This window comes from Dama dama, chromosome 14 (assembly GCF_033118175.1).
Source record: "Dama dama isolate Ldn47 chromosome 14, ASM3311817v1, whole genome shotgun sequence".
Classification (NCBI taxonomy): Eukaryota; Metazoa; Chordata; class Mammalia; order Artiodactyla; family Cervidae; genus Dama; species Dama dama.
The window spans coordinates 39,238,668-39,256,084 of NC_083694.1; the positions used below are offsets into that span (position 1 = coordinate 39,238,668).

General features: G+C 55.9%; 2 protein-coding genes across 3 annotated transcripts; one reads left to right on the forward strand and one right to left on the reverse strand.

The window, feature by feature from the left end:
- Positions 1–357: 357 nt before the first annotated feature.
- On the reverse strand, positions 358–5,383 carry FBXO44 (F-box protein 44). Of its 2 annotated transcripts, none has more exons than XM_061160409.1 (6): positions 5,283–5,383; positions 4,106–4,377; positions 2,867–2,993; positions 2,617–2,712; positions 2,370–2,505; positions 358–1,455 (listed from the first exon to the last, which is right to left on the reverse strand). In XM_061160409.1, exons 2-6 carry the CDS (start codon positions 4,368–4,370, stop codon positions 1,312–1,314), a joined length of 768 nt encoding a protein of 255 aa, XP_061016392.1. In that variant the 5' UTR covers positions 4,371–4,377; positions 5,283–5,383; the 3' UTR covers positions 358–1,311. The 2 variants fall into 2 exon arrangements, with proteins under 2 accessions (XP_061016392.1, XP_061016391.1); XM_061160408.1 differs by having other exon boundaries at positions 4,106–4,526; positions 5,283–5,342.
- A 145-nt stretch (positions 5,384–5,528) lies between these two features.
- Positions 5,529–12,161, forward strand: FBXO2 (F-box protein 2). The gene is made up of 6 exons (XM_061160399.1): positions 5,529–5,962; positions 9,429–9,785; positions 10,243–10,372; positions 10,445–10,540; positions 10,995–11,133; positions 11,371–12,161. The coding sequence occupies exons 1-6, from the start codon at positions 5,941–5,943 to the stop codon at positions 11,503–11,505; spliced, it is 879 nt and encodes a 292-aa protein (XP_061016382.1). The 5' UTR covers positions 5,529–5,940; the 3' UTR covers positions 11,506–12,161.
- The last annotated feature ends 5,256 nt before the right edge of the window (positions 12,162–17,417 follow it).

The following is a 17,417-nucleotide window of genomic DNA, read 5'->3' on the forward strand; positions in this document are numbered from 1 at the left end:
CAATGTCAGTAAAGCTCTGGGCAGTGAAAAAAACAGCAGTAAGTAGTGCCTTTGGTGGCACTGCTGACCCAGCAAGAGGTGTAGGCAAGAGCTGCCCAAGAAACCTGCATGCCTCACCCCCCAGCTGGTGACCAGGCCTCCAGAGGAAGCCAGCAGTACTGGAGGGCTGCTGGGATGTGGGGTCAGCAGCTCTTCCAGCGGTCTGTCCCAGGACCCTCATTCTTCAAAGTCTGGCTCCTGAAATGTCAACCCCTCTCCGTACCTTGGACAGAGCCATACAAGTTGCACCTTCTGCAGGCCAGAGGCAGGACCTCCCATGAAGTTTGCCATTTTCTCCCAGAAAACACAGGGCACATGTTGGGCTGGAATACCTTTATTTGGCCACATGCAGCAGGGGTAGGACTAGAGCACAGCTCTCTTTCCAGCAGGAGGGAGAGGTGGGAATGTGGGCAGACGGGGTGGGGAGGTCCTGGGAATGGTAGTTCTGAGGGTAGCGTGGGGGCCTGGAATGCTGTCCAAGCTAAAGAGAGCATGGTCTAGGCATGGAGGGGGACCAGTCCTGGCACCACCCCCCCCCCCCACCTGCCCTGGCTTACCCTGCACAGAATTCCAGGGGGGTCTTTTGGAGAGCCCTGCCTCCACTTAATACCTGTGTGGCTTCTGGGGCTTCCCTGACTGAAGACTGTCTAGATCTGGCCAGGACCCCACCCCACTGGGCCTGACTATCTCAGACCAGGCCTGAGCCTCTGGGCCAAAGCCACCTCCCTGAGCAGGGGCTTAGAGTGAGAGAGTTTGAGGGTGGTTGAGAACGGGGCAGAGGATGGGCCAGCAGAACCCTCCTTCCACTCCTAGAGCTGTCTAAGCTGCACGGTCACCTCCCAGCACCTTACTACATAGGGCAGTCACAGGCTTGCCGGAAGTCCTGACTGTCCCTGCTCTGGGGGCCCTCAAAGAAGACAGTGAGAAAATGGCCCAGGGAGAGAAGGTAGACACATAGATCTGGGTTACCATCAGAACTTGGAGACCTTCCCTCAGAGGTGACTGGGGGAGGAGCCTGGGGGAACGACCTGTACCTCCCTAACTTCAGGGGCCCCATCATTCAGACTGAGACCCCTGGCAGAGAGCTAGCTACGCATAACATATAAAGGCCGCACAAACAAAGAGGCTCCACAAAGTGGCAACTGGGGAGCTGGGGGCAAAGATGAACTAGGAAGTCTGGGGGAGCCTGGCTTCCACCTCCCTTTCCCAAACCCAGCCCTTCTCTGACAGCAGTTTTTCAGTTGGGATTAGGTGGCTGGGGGCTCGGGGGTGTCATGGCAGTGGGGGCCCGATGGTGATGCTGCTGTTGGTGACCCTCGGGCCGTACCAGCCGGCCCAGTAGTGAGTGTCCACGCCGCCGTGCTGAAACCAGATGTAGCGGACGCCGGGCGGATAGTTGGAGAAAGTGTGGGAGACCTGGTGAAGGGGGTGTGGGCGGAGGGAAGGAGAGTGGTCAGGGGAGTTGACCCCGAGTGCGGCACTGCCTGAGTGGGTGAGGGGGCCAGGATGGGCTGAGGTCTTAGTGCTTGACCCAGAGTCAGGAGAATGGAATTTGAGTCCTTACTCTGATTTTGGGCAGACTACCTCCCTTGTCTATGCCTCTATTTCCTCATCTGTAAAATGGAGCAAAATCCTGCCGGATCCACTCCATGGGATTATCTAAGTGCAGCTGAAAGGAACTGAAGGAAACGTTGCAAGCTGCCAAAGGATGTCCAGTCATCACTGAGCATATGTGGCTATTTAAGTTAAAATTAATTAATGTTAGATAAAATTAAAACTTTAGTTCCTCAGCTACACTACAAACGGGCTTTTACTAAGTTTTCAGTTGCGTGTGGCTCTGGGCTATCAAACTGGACAGGGCAGACAGACCATTTCTGTCACTGCAGAAAGTTCTACCGGAGAGCACTGGTTCAGATGAGGAGTTGGGAAACTGGTCTAGGGGCCCACTACCTGGTTTTATAAATAAAGTTTTATTGGAACACGGATATGCCCATTTGCTAAAGCCGCTTTCATGACAATGGCAGAGCTGATGAGCTGAGTAGTTGAGACAGAGATAGTACAGCCAGCAAAGCTTAAACTATTTGTATCTGGTCTTTTAAGAAAAAGATCACTGAATCCTGACCTAAATAATAGTTATAACTGGTAGTAATTAGTAGTAGTCAACTTTTTTGAACATATATTTCCCAGCATATTTTCACTGAAGTCTTTTAGAGGTCAGAGCAGCCAAAGCCCAGGTCAGAAGCAGAGGAACTGGGATCTGAACCCAGGCCTGTGTGACTGCGGTCTCAGCCTTGGACAGTGTGCCCCTGTCCCCTTCCCGACTCACACACCTCCCTCCACTTGGCATCGCTCTTCTGCTGGATCATTGCTGGGTCTGGCTGGAAGGTCCCCAGAGGTGCGTGTGCTGATGACAGGAGCTGAACACACAGCTGGTACTTGGACCCGCAATCTGGCCTGGCTGCAAACCTGCAGGCAGAGGGAGGGCCCATCAGGGCCTTGGAGATGGGGGGCAGGGTGGGGGTGGGGCACCTGAGTGGCAGCCCCCCCCCCCCCCAAGCCCTCGCCCCAGGCACTCACCAGTCCTTGACCTGGATATCTGGCCGTGTGGTGTCCATCAGCTCCTCCCAGTACCCTTCGGCCTTGAGATCCACCACCTGGGACTTGAGGCAGGTGCTGAGGGTGGGTGGAGGGGTGGGAGGGGCTGGGGCTCGCCACCAGGGCCCTCCAGGGTTAGGACTGCCCTTCCCAGAGCAGGAGAGGCCTCAAGGTGCAGTGACTTGGGTTCCTCCCGCCCCACCCCCCGGCCCCGTGACCCCATGGATCTTACTAATAAGAAGTCACGAAGTATTTCTTGACCTGGTCATTGGGGAATTCCTTCCTCTGGTCTTTGGACAGATCTTCCACCTTCCACTCATCACCTCCATTCACATCCAGGCTCCAGAATTCAAAGCCCTCTGGCGGGAAAGCACAGTTCACATCAAAGGGAGGCCCCCTAGTGGTCAGCGCCCAAGCGCCCCTTGCTCCCAGCATCTCTCCCTGGATTTCAGCAGCTGCCCTCAAGTCCTTAGCTGGGGAACCCTGCACATCCGGTGTGCCAGGCACCACCATGACTAACTTCTACTGGGAATCCTGACAGTGGGAATGACCAGGCGACTAATGTTAGGGAATACTCTGACACCAGGCAGATCTGGATTTAGTCCCAGCTCTACCAATACTGGACTCTGTGACCTTATGCAAGCTGCTTTCTCTCTCTGAGTCTTGGTTTCATCCTCTGTAAACTGGGGTCAGGAATGGAGACTGGTAAACTTTTTCCACAAAGTGTTAGGTTTCGTGGGCTACATATTGACTATCACATAAAACCTCAGAAATTCTTCTTAGATCCTGGGCCAGATTTGGCCTATGGACCATGGTATGTCAACTGCTGGTCAAGAACATAGCTGTTGGGGAGTCAAATGAGGAGGCATCTGAAAGCTCTGGACGGCTTTGGGTGGTTTTATTATTTCACTCCAGAATTTGACCACATAAAGGAGAATGAGGTTCTCATCCCATCCCAGTGTCTAATTAATCAGTTACAACACAGCAATGGAAAGGGGGGCCTCTGGATGACCACAGAAGTCATGTTTCACCTGCTGTTGGAATGTGTTGGAAAGAAGATTGGATCTCTCCCTCTTTCATGAGCAAAGTCCCCTTTGTCCTCTGGGACACTCCTAGTAGGCTTAATCCTGGAGTCTGGGAACCAGGCCAAGAAAATATGGTTCTGACTTCCGGGTCTTGTGTCCTGGCACAATTAGTTCCAACTGGCCAACATTCCTTCTCCTCAGAAAGGTCACTGGGGAAATAACCTTAAGAGTGGAATAAGAAATGCCACTCTTGGCCTCAGTTTTCCCATCTGAAAGATTGATGTCTAACAGCACCTACCTCTTAGGATTGCTGTGAAAGGATGAAAGGCATTAAGCCCCGTAAAGTGCCTGGCTGGCTCATAGTTAAGTGCTTAATGAATGTTAGCTGACATCACAACAGTGTGTGTGTGTGTGGGGGGGCATGTCAGAGCCAGTCAGCATCCCACCTTCAGCACATGGGTTATGCAGGAGGTTCCTGCGGAGGCTGCGGAGGAAGTAAAAGACCTTCCAGTCGGCCACGGGCTGGTCCCAGTCCTCGGTAATGAAACCCTCGCGCAGGCACTTGCGCTTCCAGAGGGTCACGAGGTCGATGAGGTCCCGCCAGAGGCTACAGACCAGGCGGCAGCGCAGCAGCAGCTGGCGGGCGGGCACGTGTGTGAACAACTCGAGTAGGATGTTCTCCGGCAGCTCGTTGATGTTCCCCACCGCCATGGCCCTCCTGTGGGCGTTGACAAGCTACACTGCAGACCTGGCCCCCTCCCGAGGACCAGGTACTCACAGCACGCCGTGGTGGAGGTTCTCCTCCCAGTTTTGCCACTGATTGTCTCAGGAAAGTCACCGGGCTTCTCTGAGCCTCAGTTTCCTGCTCTGTAAAATGGGGCCAGGAACAGTACTTACCTCCTGGAAAGGGTTCAAGGACCCCTCTCAGGAGAAGCTCAGTAAAATGTGGGCTCTGATTTTTTTTACTGGCACCTCACAATAGCCCCTAAGGGAGGCGAAGGAGGCAGAAGAGGTGGGATCTGCCTGAGGACACACGGACAGGAGCAGCGGAAAGGAGCCTGAGCCCTTTCTGAGTCTAGAGCCAGCCTTTTTCAATAGGCCAGTTTTTCGCCTGGAAATATGAACGCAAAACTCCGCATCCTGTCTGGTACCTTCTCATTCTCTCTCCCATCCTCAAAACAGAGGAGGGGAAAGCATAATTGTCATTGTCTCCGACCGACGTCCAAAGGGCTCAAGCCACTTTTCCGAGACCACGGAGGAAATGACCTGCCTGACTGAGACTGGAGAAGCGGTAGGCGAGGGCGAGTCGCCTTTCCTATACCCCCACCCCCATCCCCGTGGCTGGGCTCCAGGCCCAGGTGCCCTCGCGCGTCTTCGACTTCCCATCCCTCCTTGTGGCTTTCGAAGTCTAGGCCTGGACCCCCGCGCATCGATGGCAACCCCAGTTGGGGTTTTCGCCCGCGCCGCCGCCCGAGGCCGCGCCGCGCAACCCCGCGGCCTGGGCCTTGTTCGCGCTGGGCCTCCCTCGGCGCACTGCGGCGGTGCCAGGAACCGCCGAGGCCCCCGGTCCCCGCAACCCGCATCCTCTCCCCGGCGCTCCCCGCGCCTACTCCCACCGGTCACCTGCGCTCGGCCGCCGCTGTGCGATCCCGCTTGGCGGCCTGGGCTGAGCCTGCCTGGACCTGCAGTCGCTGTGGGTGCGGCCTCGCCTGCGCGGCCGACCAGGCCCCGCCCCGGCCCCGCCCCCGCGGACGGCTCCGGTCGCCGCCGCTTGGGGAGCACCAGGCTTGGGACGTGCCCCTCACCGATGTAGGAAAATTACCTGGGGTGGCGGGGGCGGGGCGGTGCCGGGAGGAGCTTCTGCCCTCTCGCTCCGCCTGGGCCGCGTACCCCGCACCCTCTGCGTGACCCAGACTCTACCCGCCCCCTCATCGCCTCCTCCGAGCAGTCACCCCAGGAGGGCTCTGGGAGACGCCCGAACTGGGCTCCCCCTCCTCCTGCATTAAAAAACAAAAACAAAACCCGACCTTTCCGGGCCTCCTGGGTCCGCCAAGAAACCGGGAGCCTCCGGCCTCTGGCCGATTGCTCCGGACTGCGGGGCGTCCCGGCGCGGGGCCAAACGCTGGGCGGGGGCGGAGACGGGGGCCTTTAAAAGGCTCCGCCGGCCGGGACCCGACCCAGACGCGGGCAGCGCCTGGACTCGCCGCCGCCGCCTAGGGACTCGGACAGCCCCGCAGCGCTCCGGGTCCTCCTCCTCCTCTCGCGAACGCCCTCCGCAGCGATGGACGGAGACGGTGACCCAGGTAGCCGCCGCCGCCACCGGATCCACTCGCTCAGTACAGGAGGGGTGACCGGGGCAGGCGGGCGAGTGCTACGGAGAGGGGGCATCAGAGAGCGAGGGGGCCCCCAGACCCAGAGCGGCAAACTTTCACCCAAGCAGAGCCCTTGAGACAGTCTTCAAGGAGCACAGCCTTCTGTCTGGTATCTTGATGTGCGGGAGGCCTTGAGAGATGACAGGCAAAGGGAGGTCTCCTGGGTCCCATTTAATACGCAGATAGCATAGGAGTGATCCACCTTCCCTCCTCCTCCCGGCTTCCTGAGGGTCTGATTGGACCGGGGTCTGGGACCCATCTGCGATGGAAGAGGCCACAAGCCTTTTTATTCCATCAGCTTCTTGAATTTGCCAACTCTGGGCCATGAGTTGTCTGAATCCCCACGAATTTCTTGGGGTTACTGGCCGCTCCCCACCCTATCCAGGCCTTCTTCCTGGGATCCCTTGTCTGGAGGGGCTATCCTCATTTGGTTGGCTGGATGCCCAGTGGGCACCAGGCCAGTGGTGAGAGAGTTAAGGCATCAGCTCTAGCTGACGCTTCGAGCCCTTTGAGACTGCCCAGTCATCTTGTCTGGCACCAAAGACCCCCTCCTCCTCTCTAGGATTTCCCGCTGTGCCTGGAGGGGTTGCTTGCTGAGTCAGGGTGGGAACAAGATCTGCCCACTCTCAGATTCCCTCACCCCTTTGTCGTCAGGCACCTCTGAGAGGCCATTGCCTGGGGGAGACAATGGGTAACAGTGATGCTCACTAGGGTGGCTGAGTTGCCCTGCCCCCACCTCTAGCCCTGAAAATCTACCTCCTTCAGCTCTTGCTCCCAATCCATGGCCCCCTTGCCACATCTTTCATAGTACCCAGAATGGTTTCCTGCTTTTTCTCAGGGCCCAGCTATTCCCTGGACTCAAGGGCCCAATCCAAGTGAGTGAATAAGCCTCAGAGGCAGCTTCCAGGACCCAGATAACTTTCCGAAGGCAACAATGTGGGGAGTTGTATGTGCTCCAGAGGGGGTGGGGGGCCTGTAATCAGATCTGGGGCCTTGAGTGCCAGGCCTGGGGCCAGGAGAGGGGACTGGGTGAGGTGCACCTTTCTGGGAAGCATCAGGTGTCCACCAGGGCCAGGGCAGGGCAGGGCAGGGGGAGGGGTAGAGAGGTGAGGACACTGGGCCCAGCTCCCCAGAGAGCTGTGGGCAGCAGGACAGGCAAGTGACATGGCTTCAGGGCAGGCATGTTCCTCTCCACCATCCCCACTGTTCTATGGTGTGACTTGGGAGAGGCCAGTAAGCCTCTCTGGGCCTCAGTTTCCTCCTGGCCAGAGGGGTGGGTAAAGCCCCATATCATAAAGATGTGGCCAAAAAAAAAAAAAAAAAAAAATGCTAATAATGAAGGGAACTGTGCTAACTAATAAGATTCACTGAATAAGATGTACTGAGGACTCCCTGTGTACACTGGGCTCTGAAGAGGTAAACCCTGATTCGGCTCTCGGGGGTCTGACTGGGGTTTGGGGGTGGGGAATGCTGCATGTGAGGAGGTGACGGACTGGCTGGCCAGGTCCTGGCAACCCCCAGCCTTGGGTCTGGGCCCTGCCTGTTCCTCCCCTGGTGCCTGGCCTGTTTCTGCCCCTGCCTTGGCTTTCCAAGGCCCAGCCCTTAGGGAATCCTCCCTGCCCTGATCCTAGGTCTGAGAGCAGTGGCCTCCCCCATCACTCAGAGTGGCTCCACCTCCTCCCCACCGTCTCCAGGGACACGGGGCACACAGTATTTGCTTATTCAAGGCTTGGATGGCCCAGCTGAGGCCAGCCAGGATCCAAGAGACAGTTCAGCCCACAGCTCCTGACATGGGTCCCTCTCATAATTTAGAATGCCCTTGCCCACTCCTCAGCGGAGCTGATTATCAGTACCGTCTGAATGCCTTGGCGCAGGGATTATTCCTATTTTATAGACAGGGAAGTTGAGGGCCAGGGATAGAAAAAGTAGTGAAGAAACCCTCCTTCCCAAGTACATAGTACACCTCCCTGTTTGACACACACATTGTCTTTTAAGGAGCCTCCCTCCCCGATCCCCACGCCCCTGTTTCTTCTCCCTTCAGGCCTCAGGTCCCTGTGTCCCCTGCCTGAATACCAGCATTGTGACCTTTGGCAAGTCATTCCACACCTCTGAGCCTGAGCATTTTCACCTGAAATCAAAATGATAACTCCCAACCCCACGAATCATTTCCTCAAGGCTGTGGTGCTTAAAGGCAGCTCTCGAGCCTGGTGGTGTGCTCAGTTGCCTCAGTCATGTCTGATTCTTTTTGACCCCATATGGCCAGGCTCCTCTGTCCATGGGATTCTTCAGGCAAGAATACTGGAGTGGGTTGCCATGCCCTTCTCCAGGGGGTCTTCCTGACCCACAGATCGAACTCACATCTCTTGTATCTCCTGCACTGGCAGGTGGGTTCTTTACCACTAGCATCACCTCGGAAGCCCCATTGCCTGGGTTCAAATCCAGGTTCCAGCCACTCATTTGCTGTGTGATCCTGGGTGGTTTCACCTTTCACTGCCTCAGTTTCCTCATCAATGGAATGGGACGATAATACCGACAACCTTGAAGAGACGCTGTGATAATTTAAAGAGTAAATACAATTGAAATGCTTAGAATGAAATAGGGCCTAACTCTTGGTAGTGTTAGTCACTCAATCACGTCCAACTCTGCAACCCCATGGACTGTAGCCCTCAAGGCTCCTCAGTCCATGGGATTCTCCAAGCAAGAATATTGGAACAGGTAGCCATTCCTTTCTCCAGGGGATCCTCCCAACCCAGGAATCAAATCCAGGTCTCCTGCATTGCAGGCAGATTCTTTACCATTTGAACCATCAGGAAAGCCCAGCCCAATAGACAATAGCTGCTGACAGTGGGCAGGGGAGGGTGTCCGATGCCAAGCACTAGGGGTGAAGCAGTGAGTTGCCCAGACCCTGTTCTTGCCCTCATTCCCTCAGTCTAGTCCAAAGAAAGGTGTTTATAAACCATCACATTCTTGGATAAAAGCTAGGAAGGACGGAACTCCCAACGGTGAGGTGAGAGGACTTTGTAATAGGGGAGGTCCAGGAGGGCTCCTTTGAGGAGGTGACTGGAGCAGAGATCTCAGAGGGCTGTTCAGAGGGATAAGGGACTTCCATGTGTCAGAAATATCATCAGTTATTGCTCTCGGCTCAGGTATGTGGTGTACTGGCCCTGCAGGGGAAACAGTTCTCTGAGGCCCCTCTTCAGTTCACCTGGGGCTGATCGGTGGCCCCGGTCCCCTGGGCTTCCTCCACAAGGCCCTACTCTCTGGTCACGGAATCCGGCCCCAGTTGCAGACTGTCGGAGCGTGGGTGGAGGCGATGCCCTTCACATAGAGGTTGTGGGGCGCGGCGGGGGACAGTCGGGGGGAGTCTCAGCAGCACCCCCGCCCTGCCCACCCTCAGGGAGCGTGGGCCAGCCGGAGGAGGTAAGCCCAGAGGAGCAGCAGGAGGAGGCGTGCGCGGAGGAGGCGAGCGGCGGGGAGGAGCGGCCGGAGGAGGCGGCGTACCTGGACGAGCTGCCAGAGCCGCTGCTGCTGCGTGTGCTGGCCGAGCTGCCGGCCGCCCAGCTGGTGCAGGCCTGCCGCCTGGTGTGCCTTCGCTGGAAGGAGCTGGTGGACGGCGCCCCCCTGTGGCTGCTCAAGTGCCAGCAGGAGGGGCTGGTGCCCCAGGACGGCCCCGAGGACGAGCGCGACCACTGGCAGCAGTTCTACTTCCTGAGCAAGAGGCGGCGCAACCTGCTGCGCAACCCGTGTGGGGAAGGTGAGAGGTCGCACCCTGTCTCCCTGGCCTTGGGAGCTCAGCTTCCCCTTCTATACAATGGGCCGTAACAAGGCCAGACTGCTATGAGCGGTAGATGAGATAAAGTGCTTGGCGCTGTGCCCAGCACAGAGTATCCCCAATACATACTGTAGTATTATCTTTCTGTCTTGCTCCCTGGGTTAGGTTTGGGCGGGGTGGGGCGGGGGGGAGGTTCGCTCTCTCTGGGGATCCTTCCATCCCCGGGGACCTGGGGCAAGACAGGTCCCGCGGAAGACCCTCCCGAGAGCGTGAGAAAATCCGGGGGAAAACCAGGAAGTGCTCACTCTTCACCTTCACCACCCTCTGCCCAACGTTCAAGGACCACGTTTGCCCTCCCCCCACGATGGGGGCAAGAGCCAGCCCCACCACACCCTCGCAGGGACTGGGTGGCCAGCGTGGGGCTGTCGTGTTCCTACAGAGGACCTGGAGGGCTGGTGCGACGTGGAGCACGGTGGGGACGGCTGGAGGGTGGAGGAGCTGCCCGGAGACTGCGGGGTGGAATTCATCCACGATGAGAGCGTCAAGAAGTACTTCGCCTCTTCCTTCGAGTAAGGAGGAGGGGGACGGATGGGAAGGGGAGGGGAGGAGTCTCCACTCCATCCTAACCCCCAGTCTCCCAGGTGGTGTCGCAAAGCGCAGATTATTGATCTGCAGGCTGAGGGCTACTGGGAGGAGCTACTGGACACCACTCAGCCGGCCATCGTGGTGAAGGACTGGTGAGCGGCCGGGGGGCTAGGGGAGTGGGGTAGAGGGCCAACTGGAACCGGCTACCCCGCTTCAGGGACCCCTGCCTCCCAACTCTAGAGCCTGCGATCACACGGGCCACGGGTTTTCAGGAGAAGGTGGAAAACCGCCTCCCCTCTTGAATTTTAAATATTGACAAGCTTTTTTGGTTTTGTTTTTCAATATCCATCTGCGATCCAAACAAGAACTTTCTCGGCAGGTTTGGTTTTGGTCCCAAGGTTCGGTCTGGCCCATCTGGGATTTAGTTCTTGGGTTCGGACCTTGAGCGAGTCATTTTCTCTCTCCGGCCTCGGTTTCCTTATCTGTAAAACGGGGTCATTGGTAGTACCGGCCGGCAGGGTTAATTTCTGTTAAGAGCTGGGCCCAGAGTACTGGCTCAGCAGGGCTGAAGCCTGCCCCGGGCGCTCGCTCCCTCCCCTGGGGTAGGTACTCGGGCCGCAGAGACGCCGGCTGCCTGTACGAGCTCACGGTGAAGCTGCTGTCGGAGCACGAGGACGTGCTGGCCGAGTTCAACAGCGGGCAGGTGGCAGTGCCGGCGGACAGCGACGACGGTGGCTGGATTGAGGTGAGCTCAGAGGCCCGAGGGCGGAGGGCGGGGCCTGGATGCGAGGGGCGGGGCTCGCTGAAACCCCGCCCACGGGGCTTGTGGGCGGGGCTAGCCTGGACGGTGGGAGAGACCCGGAGGAGGGATGCTGCGCTGGAAAGTCCAGGGGGTTAGAGGAGGGTCAGGGCGCCGGGGTGGGGTGGCTGGGGGAGGCCCCAGGGCTCTGAGCCTGACCCTCCCCCAACTCCCCACCTCCAGATCTCCCACACCTTCAGCGACTATGGGCCCGGCGTCCGCTTCGTCCGCTTCGAGCACGGGGGACAGGACTGCGTCTACTGGAAGGGCTGGTTCGGGGCCCGGGTGACCAACAGCAGCGTGTGGGTGGAGCCCTGACTGACCTGTCCTCCAGCCTCTCCCAGCTGCCTTGGAGGGGCAGAGGCCCAGGATTAGATAGGCCTTAGTAGCATCCTCACCCTCCCCACCCCCACGCACTCCTCTCCGTCCCATATTCTAAGCCCAGCCCCCACATAGGGAGAGAGAGGTTTTGTTGGTATATATTTGCATCCAGAAAATAAGATGGGTGAGGGCGTGGGTCTGCACTGGGCCGACCACTAAATCCCCTAGCACTTGTTCTCTAGCACAGTGCCTGCCACTGTGGGCGTTCAATAAATATTATTTGTCCCAGGAAGGAATGAATGAACAAACGGATGAATGAACCCCCCTCCCTTTGCTTAGTCTCTGTCTCTTGAGGGCCTCTGGCCCAGTCTGGATAAATACTTGGTGGGGTTCCAGCTGCTCTGGTTTCCAGGGGCCCTTGGGGGGGTGCAGAGCCAGCCGGGCCTGGATCGGCGGAACAAAGGCTGGGATTGTGAGGCCAAGGATGGGGAGCTGGGCCTGGCGCCTGACTGACACCCAAACTGCCCAGAAGCCAGAACAGGGCATGTGTGGGGGCTCCCTTCTTGGCCTCTCTTGATCCCCTGCCCTGTTCCTTTCTGAAGGCAGGATGGTGAGTGATGGCAGCACCTAGTCTAAGGTACCAGTTCTCCTGGGCCCACGATTAGTGCCAGTGGCTCAAGGTGGGAGATTGGGGGGCGGGGGGTGGTGACCAGGTGGGAGGCACAGGAAGGGTCAGCTTGGTGTCCCTCTTCAGTTCATACCCACTTCATGCTGTCTTCCTTGGCCTAGTATTGGATTAGACAGGAGTCATTAGCATCTGGTCTCATGGGTCATTTTCCAAGTCCTGCCCAGAGGCCAGCCCCTGGCACTGGTTCAAAGGGAGAGGTGGAGGGAAGGATGTGTACCAGGCTCTGGGTCAGGAGCTCCTTTTCTGGCCTCCCCGGCACCTCTCAAACCCAGCCTCCTCCCCAAGACTCTCAGCGGCTGGTTTTGGGGGTGGTTGAGGGTCTTGAGAAATCTGTTCTCTCCAGAAGGATGACCAATAAAATCTCCCTGCCTCTCCAGCTTTCCTTGATGCCACCTGCTGGGGCAGTGGGCTTGCAGAGTTTAAGCTGCAGCCTGCCTGCATTTGTTCTTTGGTTCATTTATTCACCCATGATTCCTGAAGCCCCAACCTGGGGGCAGGCCTAGTGCAGGGTCCTAAGGTTACAAGGTTGAGAAAGACACTCCTTGTCCCTGGAAAAGTCACTGCCTGGCCACATCAAGGATGGGGCATCTGGGGAAGGGCTATATCCAGTCTAATGGTGGAGATATGCTCCCTGCTCTGGGAGCATCCTCAGTCAGATAGGGAAGACACATCCCTGAAAACTCCTAGTCTGAAGGTGCAGCCACAGCCTTCTGTCCCATGAGCACCTTTGGCCCTTTCTAGAGGATTTCACAGTCCAGTGGGAAAGGCATTGTTCACACGCACCTGAGTTGCCAATCAGACAGGGTAAGCGATGCCTTACCTTGGGGACCCAGTTTGCTGAGGAGGCATGAAGGAAGAGGGTTACCCCTTGAGCTCGCAGATTTAAGTAAAGGAGTAATGGGCAAGGTGATACTTTGGGGGTGAGGGAACAGGATGGGCACATGGGGAACCAGATGGGGATGAGTCAGGACCAGAGACCACAGAGGGGGTTTGGGAGGAGATTGGACAGAGTTGCAGTGGGTATGAGAGGCCAGGAATCTGAGTCCAGGGGTCCACAAGGACTAGGTGTCAGGGCAGGGGTATGGAAGGCATGAAAGGTGCTGTAGGTAGGGAGAAGTCCCCCAGGGGGTGTTCAGGAAAGAGGGCCATGAGGACTCTGGGCTGGAGATATAGGAGTTGCAGTGTCTGTGGTCTTCAGCTAAAGCCAAGGGCAGTGTGAGATCTGGAAACAAGTGTGGAGTGAGGCAGGGAACCCTTGGCCTCTGAGGCCACGATGGGGGAGACAGTAGCCAGGGAGGTGAGGGTCAAGTGAATAGGAGTATGCAAGCCCAGCAAGGCCCTCTTCAGCCAACTGCCAGCTCTCAGAGGAAGGAGCCAGAGGGACAGAGGCCAGATTCTTTCCCCAGGCCATAGGGCCCACAGAGGAGACCCAAGGGGCTCAGATAATGGGGTGCTCCAGACTGTCCCTGCGTGTCTGTCCCTAGAGAAACAGCAGATACCTGGTGGTGTTTAGCTTTGGAAGATGAGACGGCTTCTCTGCATCATCCAAGGGCTGACTCTGGGGGTGTGGGCCTGCAGGTCTCCCTGTGCACTGGGTGCCCTCACACCACACTGCCTATAACCCAGTTAGATGTGGGGGAGGGGGCAAGGGCATCGTTACCCCCCTTCTGCCCATAAGGAGGCTCAAATGAGAGACTTTCCTGCCATATGATGTGCAGAATAACTGGAGAAGCACAAGTTCTGATCCAAGTGCGTCTGACTCTAAAGAGCCAGGTTTACTGTCCCCTAGGCGGGCATGGAAATTTGACAGCTACAGCAGGCTGCGATCAGCCTCAAGGCAAAAAAACACAACACAACAAAACCTATTCTCTGTCCAGCAGGGGGAGCCCGAGGGCCCTGAGAGTGTGAAAGCCAGAGATAGCCGACTGTTTGGCTACTTAGCTCAAAGGCACCTGAGTGTGATTAAGGAGAGGCCTGCCTGGCCCTAAGATTTCTTTCTAATCAACTGGTATTTTTAAGCACTTGCTCTCTGCCAGGCAGGGATAAAGCAAAGAAGGCCTCTGTGTTCCTGGAATATACAGTCTAGATGGAGAAACATAAATACATGCAGTTAAATAAATAGGATAATTACCAACATGATATAACACTTAGAGACAACAGGCGCTACTCCAAGAGCTTTACATGTATTGATTCATCATAAGAGCCTTATGAAGTAGGAACCACTATTATTAGCATTTCCATTTTTACATATGAGAACTGAAGCGCAGAGAGGTAAAGCAAGTTGTCTGAGGCCACATAGCTAGTAAGTGGTAGACAGGAGTTCTACCCAGCCACTTAGGCGCTTGACCTCTAGAGCATAGTAAACAAAGTTGAGAGTGAGCGTGGGAGTGCTGCTGTGCACGGTCAAGTGATCAAGGAGGATGTCTCTGAGAAAGTGACATTTGAATGGTGATGAGAAACCAAATATCTGGGGGAAGAACATTGTAGGAGTTGTAAATGCAAAGCCCTGGGGTTGGGAATGAACTTACAGATTAGAAAGGCAACCAGTGTGACTGGAGCTCAGTGAACAAGTGGGGAAGTGGTTTGACATGAAGCTGGAGACGCTGGCAGGTGATCCTGAGAGTTTCCCCAGCACCTACCGTGTGCTCTGTCTAATAAGCTATAAATGATACAAGAAGCAGAGATGATATCAGTGTCCTTTTAGGAAAAAAAAAACCCTCTTCTGTCTAGCAGGACCTGGGGATGAGGAGTTAGAGGTGTATGCATGTGTGCTCAGTTGTATCCAGATCTTTGGTGATCCCATGGACTGTAACCCCCAGGCTCCTCCGCCCATGGGATTTCCCAGGCAAGAATACTGGAGTGGATTGCCATTTCCTCCTCCAGGGGATCTTCCCAACCTAGGGATTGAGCCTGTGTCTCCTGCACTGGCAGGGGAATTCTTTACCACTGAGCCACCTTTAGAAGCTTACAGTTTAGTGGATGAAACCAAACTTTCAGAGAAGCAGGATGAAAAGGATGATAGTGATGATGGTGGTGAGGGTGATAGGCATTTGCTGAGGACTTTCTGCTGCCAGTTCCTGTGCTAAGCACACAGGCTTGTTTAATCTGCTCAGTGGCCCTTTCTGGTAGATCAGGCACTCCCATTTTATGAATGAAAGAGATAAGACTCAGATGTTGGGTAACTAGCCTAGGGTCATATGACGAGTAAGTAGTTGAGCTAGTCCTAGCTACTCCACTGTGGTACAGGGTCCAAGATGAGCATGTGCCAGAGGACAGAGTTGGGGCAGGGGAAGTGGAAAGAGTTGGAAATGACAAGGACTGTGAGGCTTCTGGGCTTCTCTGCTTATTATTGACCCAGGCAGAAAAAGGGGGTGCTAAGGGGTCTGGGCCATTTTAGTTAAGGGGTCAGGGAAGATAAGATGAATTTTCTTTTAGACTTCTTGGTGGAAATCTATTTAACCATTTTGAAATGGCTAAAAGTCCCTCTTTCTCTTTCTGATTTACTTTGTGAGTCTGGATTTTTTTGGTACATGGTATGGTTTGCTTGGGGATGTAGAGGGATGGAAGGAAGGACCAGTTCCTCTAACCACCACTAGGTGGCAGCATTGTCAAGGGAGCCCCCAGGAGGGGCTGGTTCCGGCCAGTTCTCTGCAGAGGAAGTGGTCTCAGAAGTCAGAATCTGAATCCAAATCCTGATTTCTTTCCGTGGACTTGGGTTGAGTCTGACTCTTCAGAGGCTGAGCTCCCTGCCCTCCTTTGGGACTGGTCTTATGGCAAAGGTTGCTGAGAAACATGTAGGAGGCTGGGTCCTCTGAGGCCTGAGTCCTGTAAGACTAGAAAGGGCTGGTGGTCTCCAGGGATCCAGCCCCAAACAGATCTGGGGGCCAAGGTCCCCCCAGCCTGTCCCTGCCTCAGCAGAACTCCAGGTCTTCCTCGTGGCCCCTCACTTGCAGTGAACACAGAACACTCAGGCAGATCCAATCCTGATCTCCTGGTGAGTAATGACTTTGCTATTTTTTTCCCCGTAAATTAAACCTAATCTTGTGTTGACTCTGCTGAACAAGGAGAATAATGAGGAAGATTAAGATGAGATGGTATTCATTCTCCTCTAACAAAAGCCAATTAATTGTCAGCAAGATAACCGCCCTGAGCCAGGAGTGCCACCAGCTCACAGATGGCATGGGCAGGGCTGGGGACATCTTCCGGTGCTTCAGCGAGGGTCTGTTGGTGATGTAGCATGAAAGGTTTCAGTTAGATGTAAGGAAGAACTGCCTGGATTAGGGGAGGGGCAAGAGCCAAAGAAGGGAGATGAAGAGCATGGACTCAGCCACCCAGGTGATGTTTATAAGACACAGAGGGAGGCTCCATGGGAATCCAGGGACCCCTGCACATACCAGGCATTTGCTTTCTGAGGCTCCAGTGCTCTCTGATCACTCACCTGTCTCCATCCCAGGCCGCCTGGCACCCTCCCCTACTTTTCCTCCCATAGGGGGTCTCTCTGTGACCTGTCTCAGCCTCATGGACTCCATTCTGGGGTCGCCTTTGATAAATGAACCTGCACACAGGGGTCCCCAGCCTCCTCCCAGCCCTGATCTCCCTCTTCCCTTCTTCTCCCAGGAATCAGGGAGGCTGCTCGTCCAGGATCAAGTGCATGGATTTGGAGACAGAAACACTTGGATTTCGCTTGGCTTTGCCCCTTATACATGCGTGCTTGCTCAGTTGCTTCAGTTATGTCTGACTTTTTGCAACCCCAAGGACTGTAACCTGCCAAGCTCCTCTGTCCATGGGGATTCTCCAGGCAAGAATACTGGAGTGGGTTACCATGCCCTCCTCCAAGGTATCTTTCTGACCCAGGAATCAAGTCAGCGTCTCTTATGTCTCCTGCAATGGTAGGCGGGTTCTTTACCACTAGTGCCATGTGGGAAGCCCTTTGCCCCTTATCTATAAAATGGGACCTGCGACCCCACCTGCCCATCTGCTTTGCTGCTCCAAGGAGTCAGGTTCCCGGTCCGGCTCCCAGTGCCTCTGAGGTTTTCTGCACAAGATGGGAGGTTGATGGGATTGGGCTGACTGCTGCTGCTGTTATTGAGAAATGGGAAGGAATGACTCCCTCTCGATCTGCTACCCTGGTTACATGATTGGCCCCCCACAGCAGTCCCTGGGGAGGCTTCATTTTGTCATCCCAATTTATGGTTGAGGAAGCTGCGGTTCTGAGGGTGGG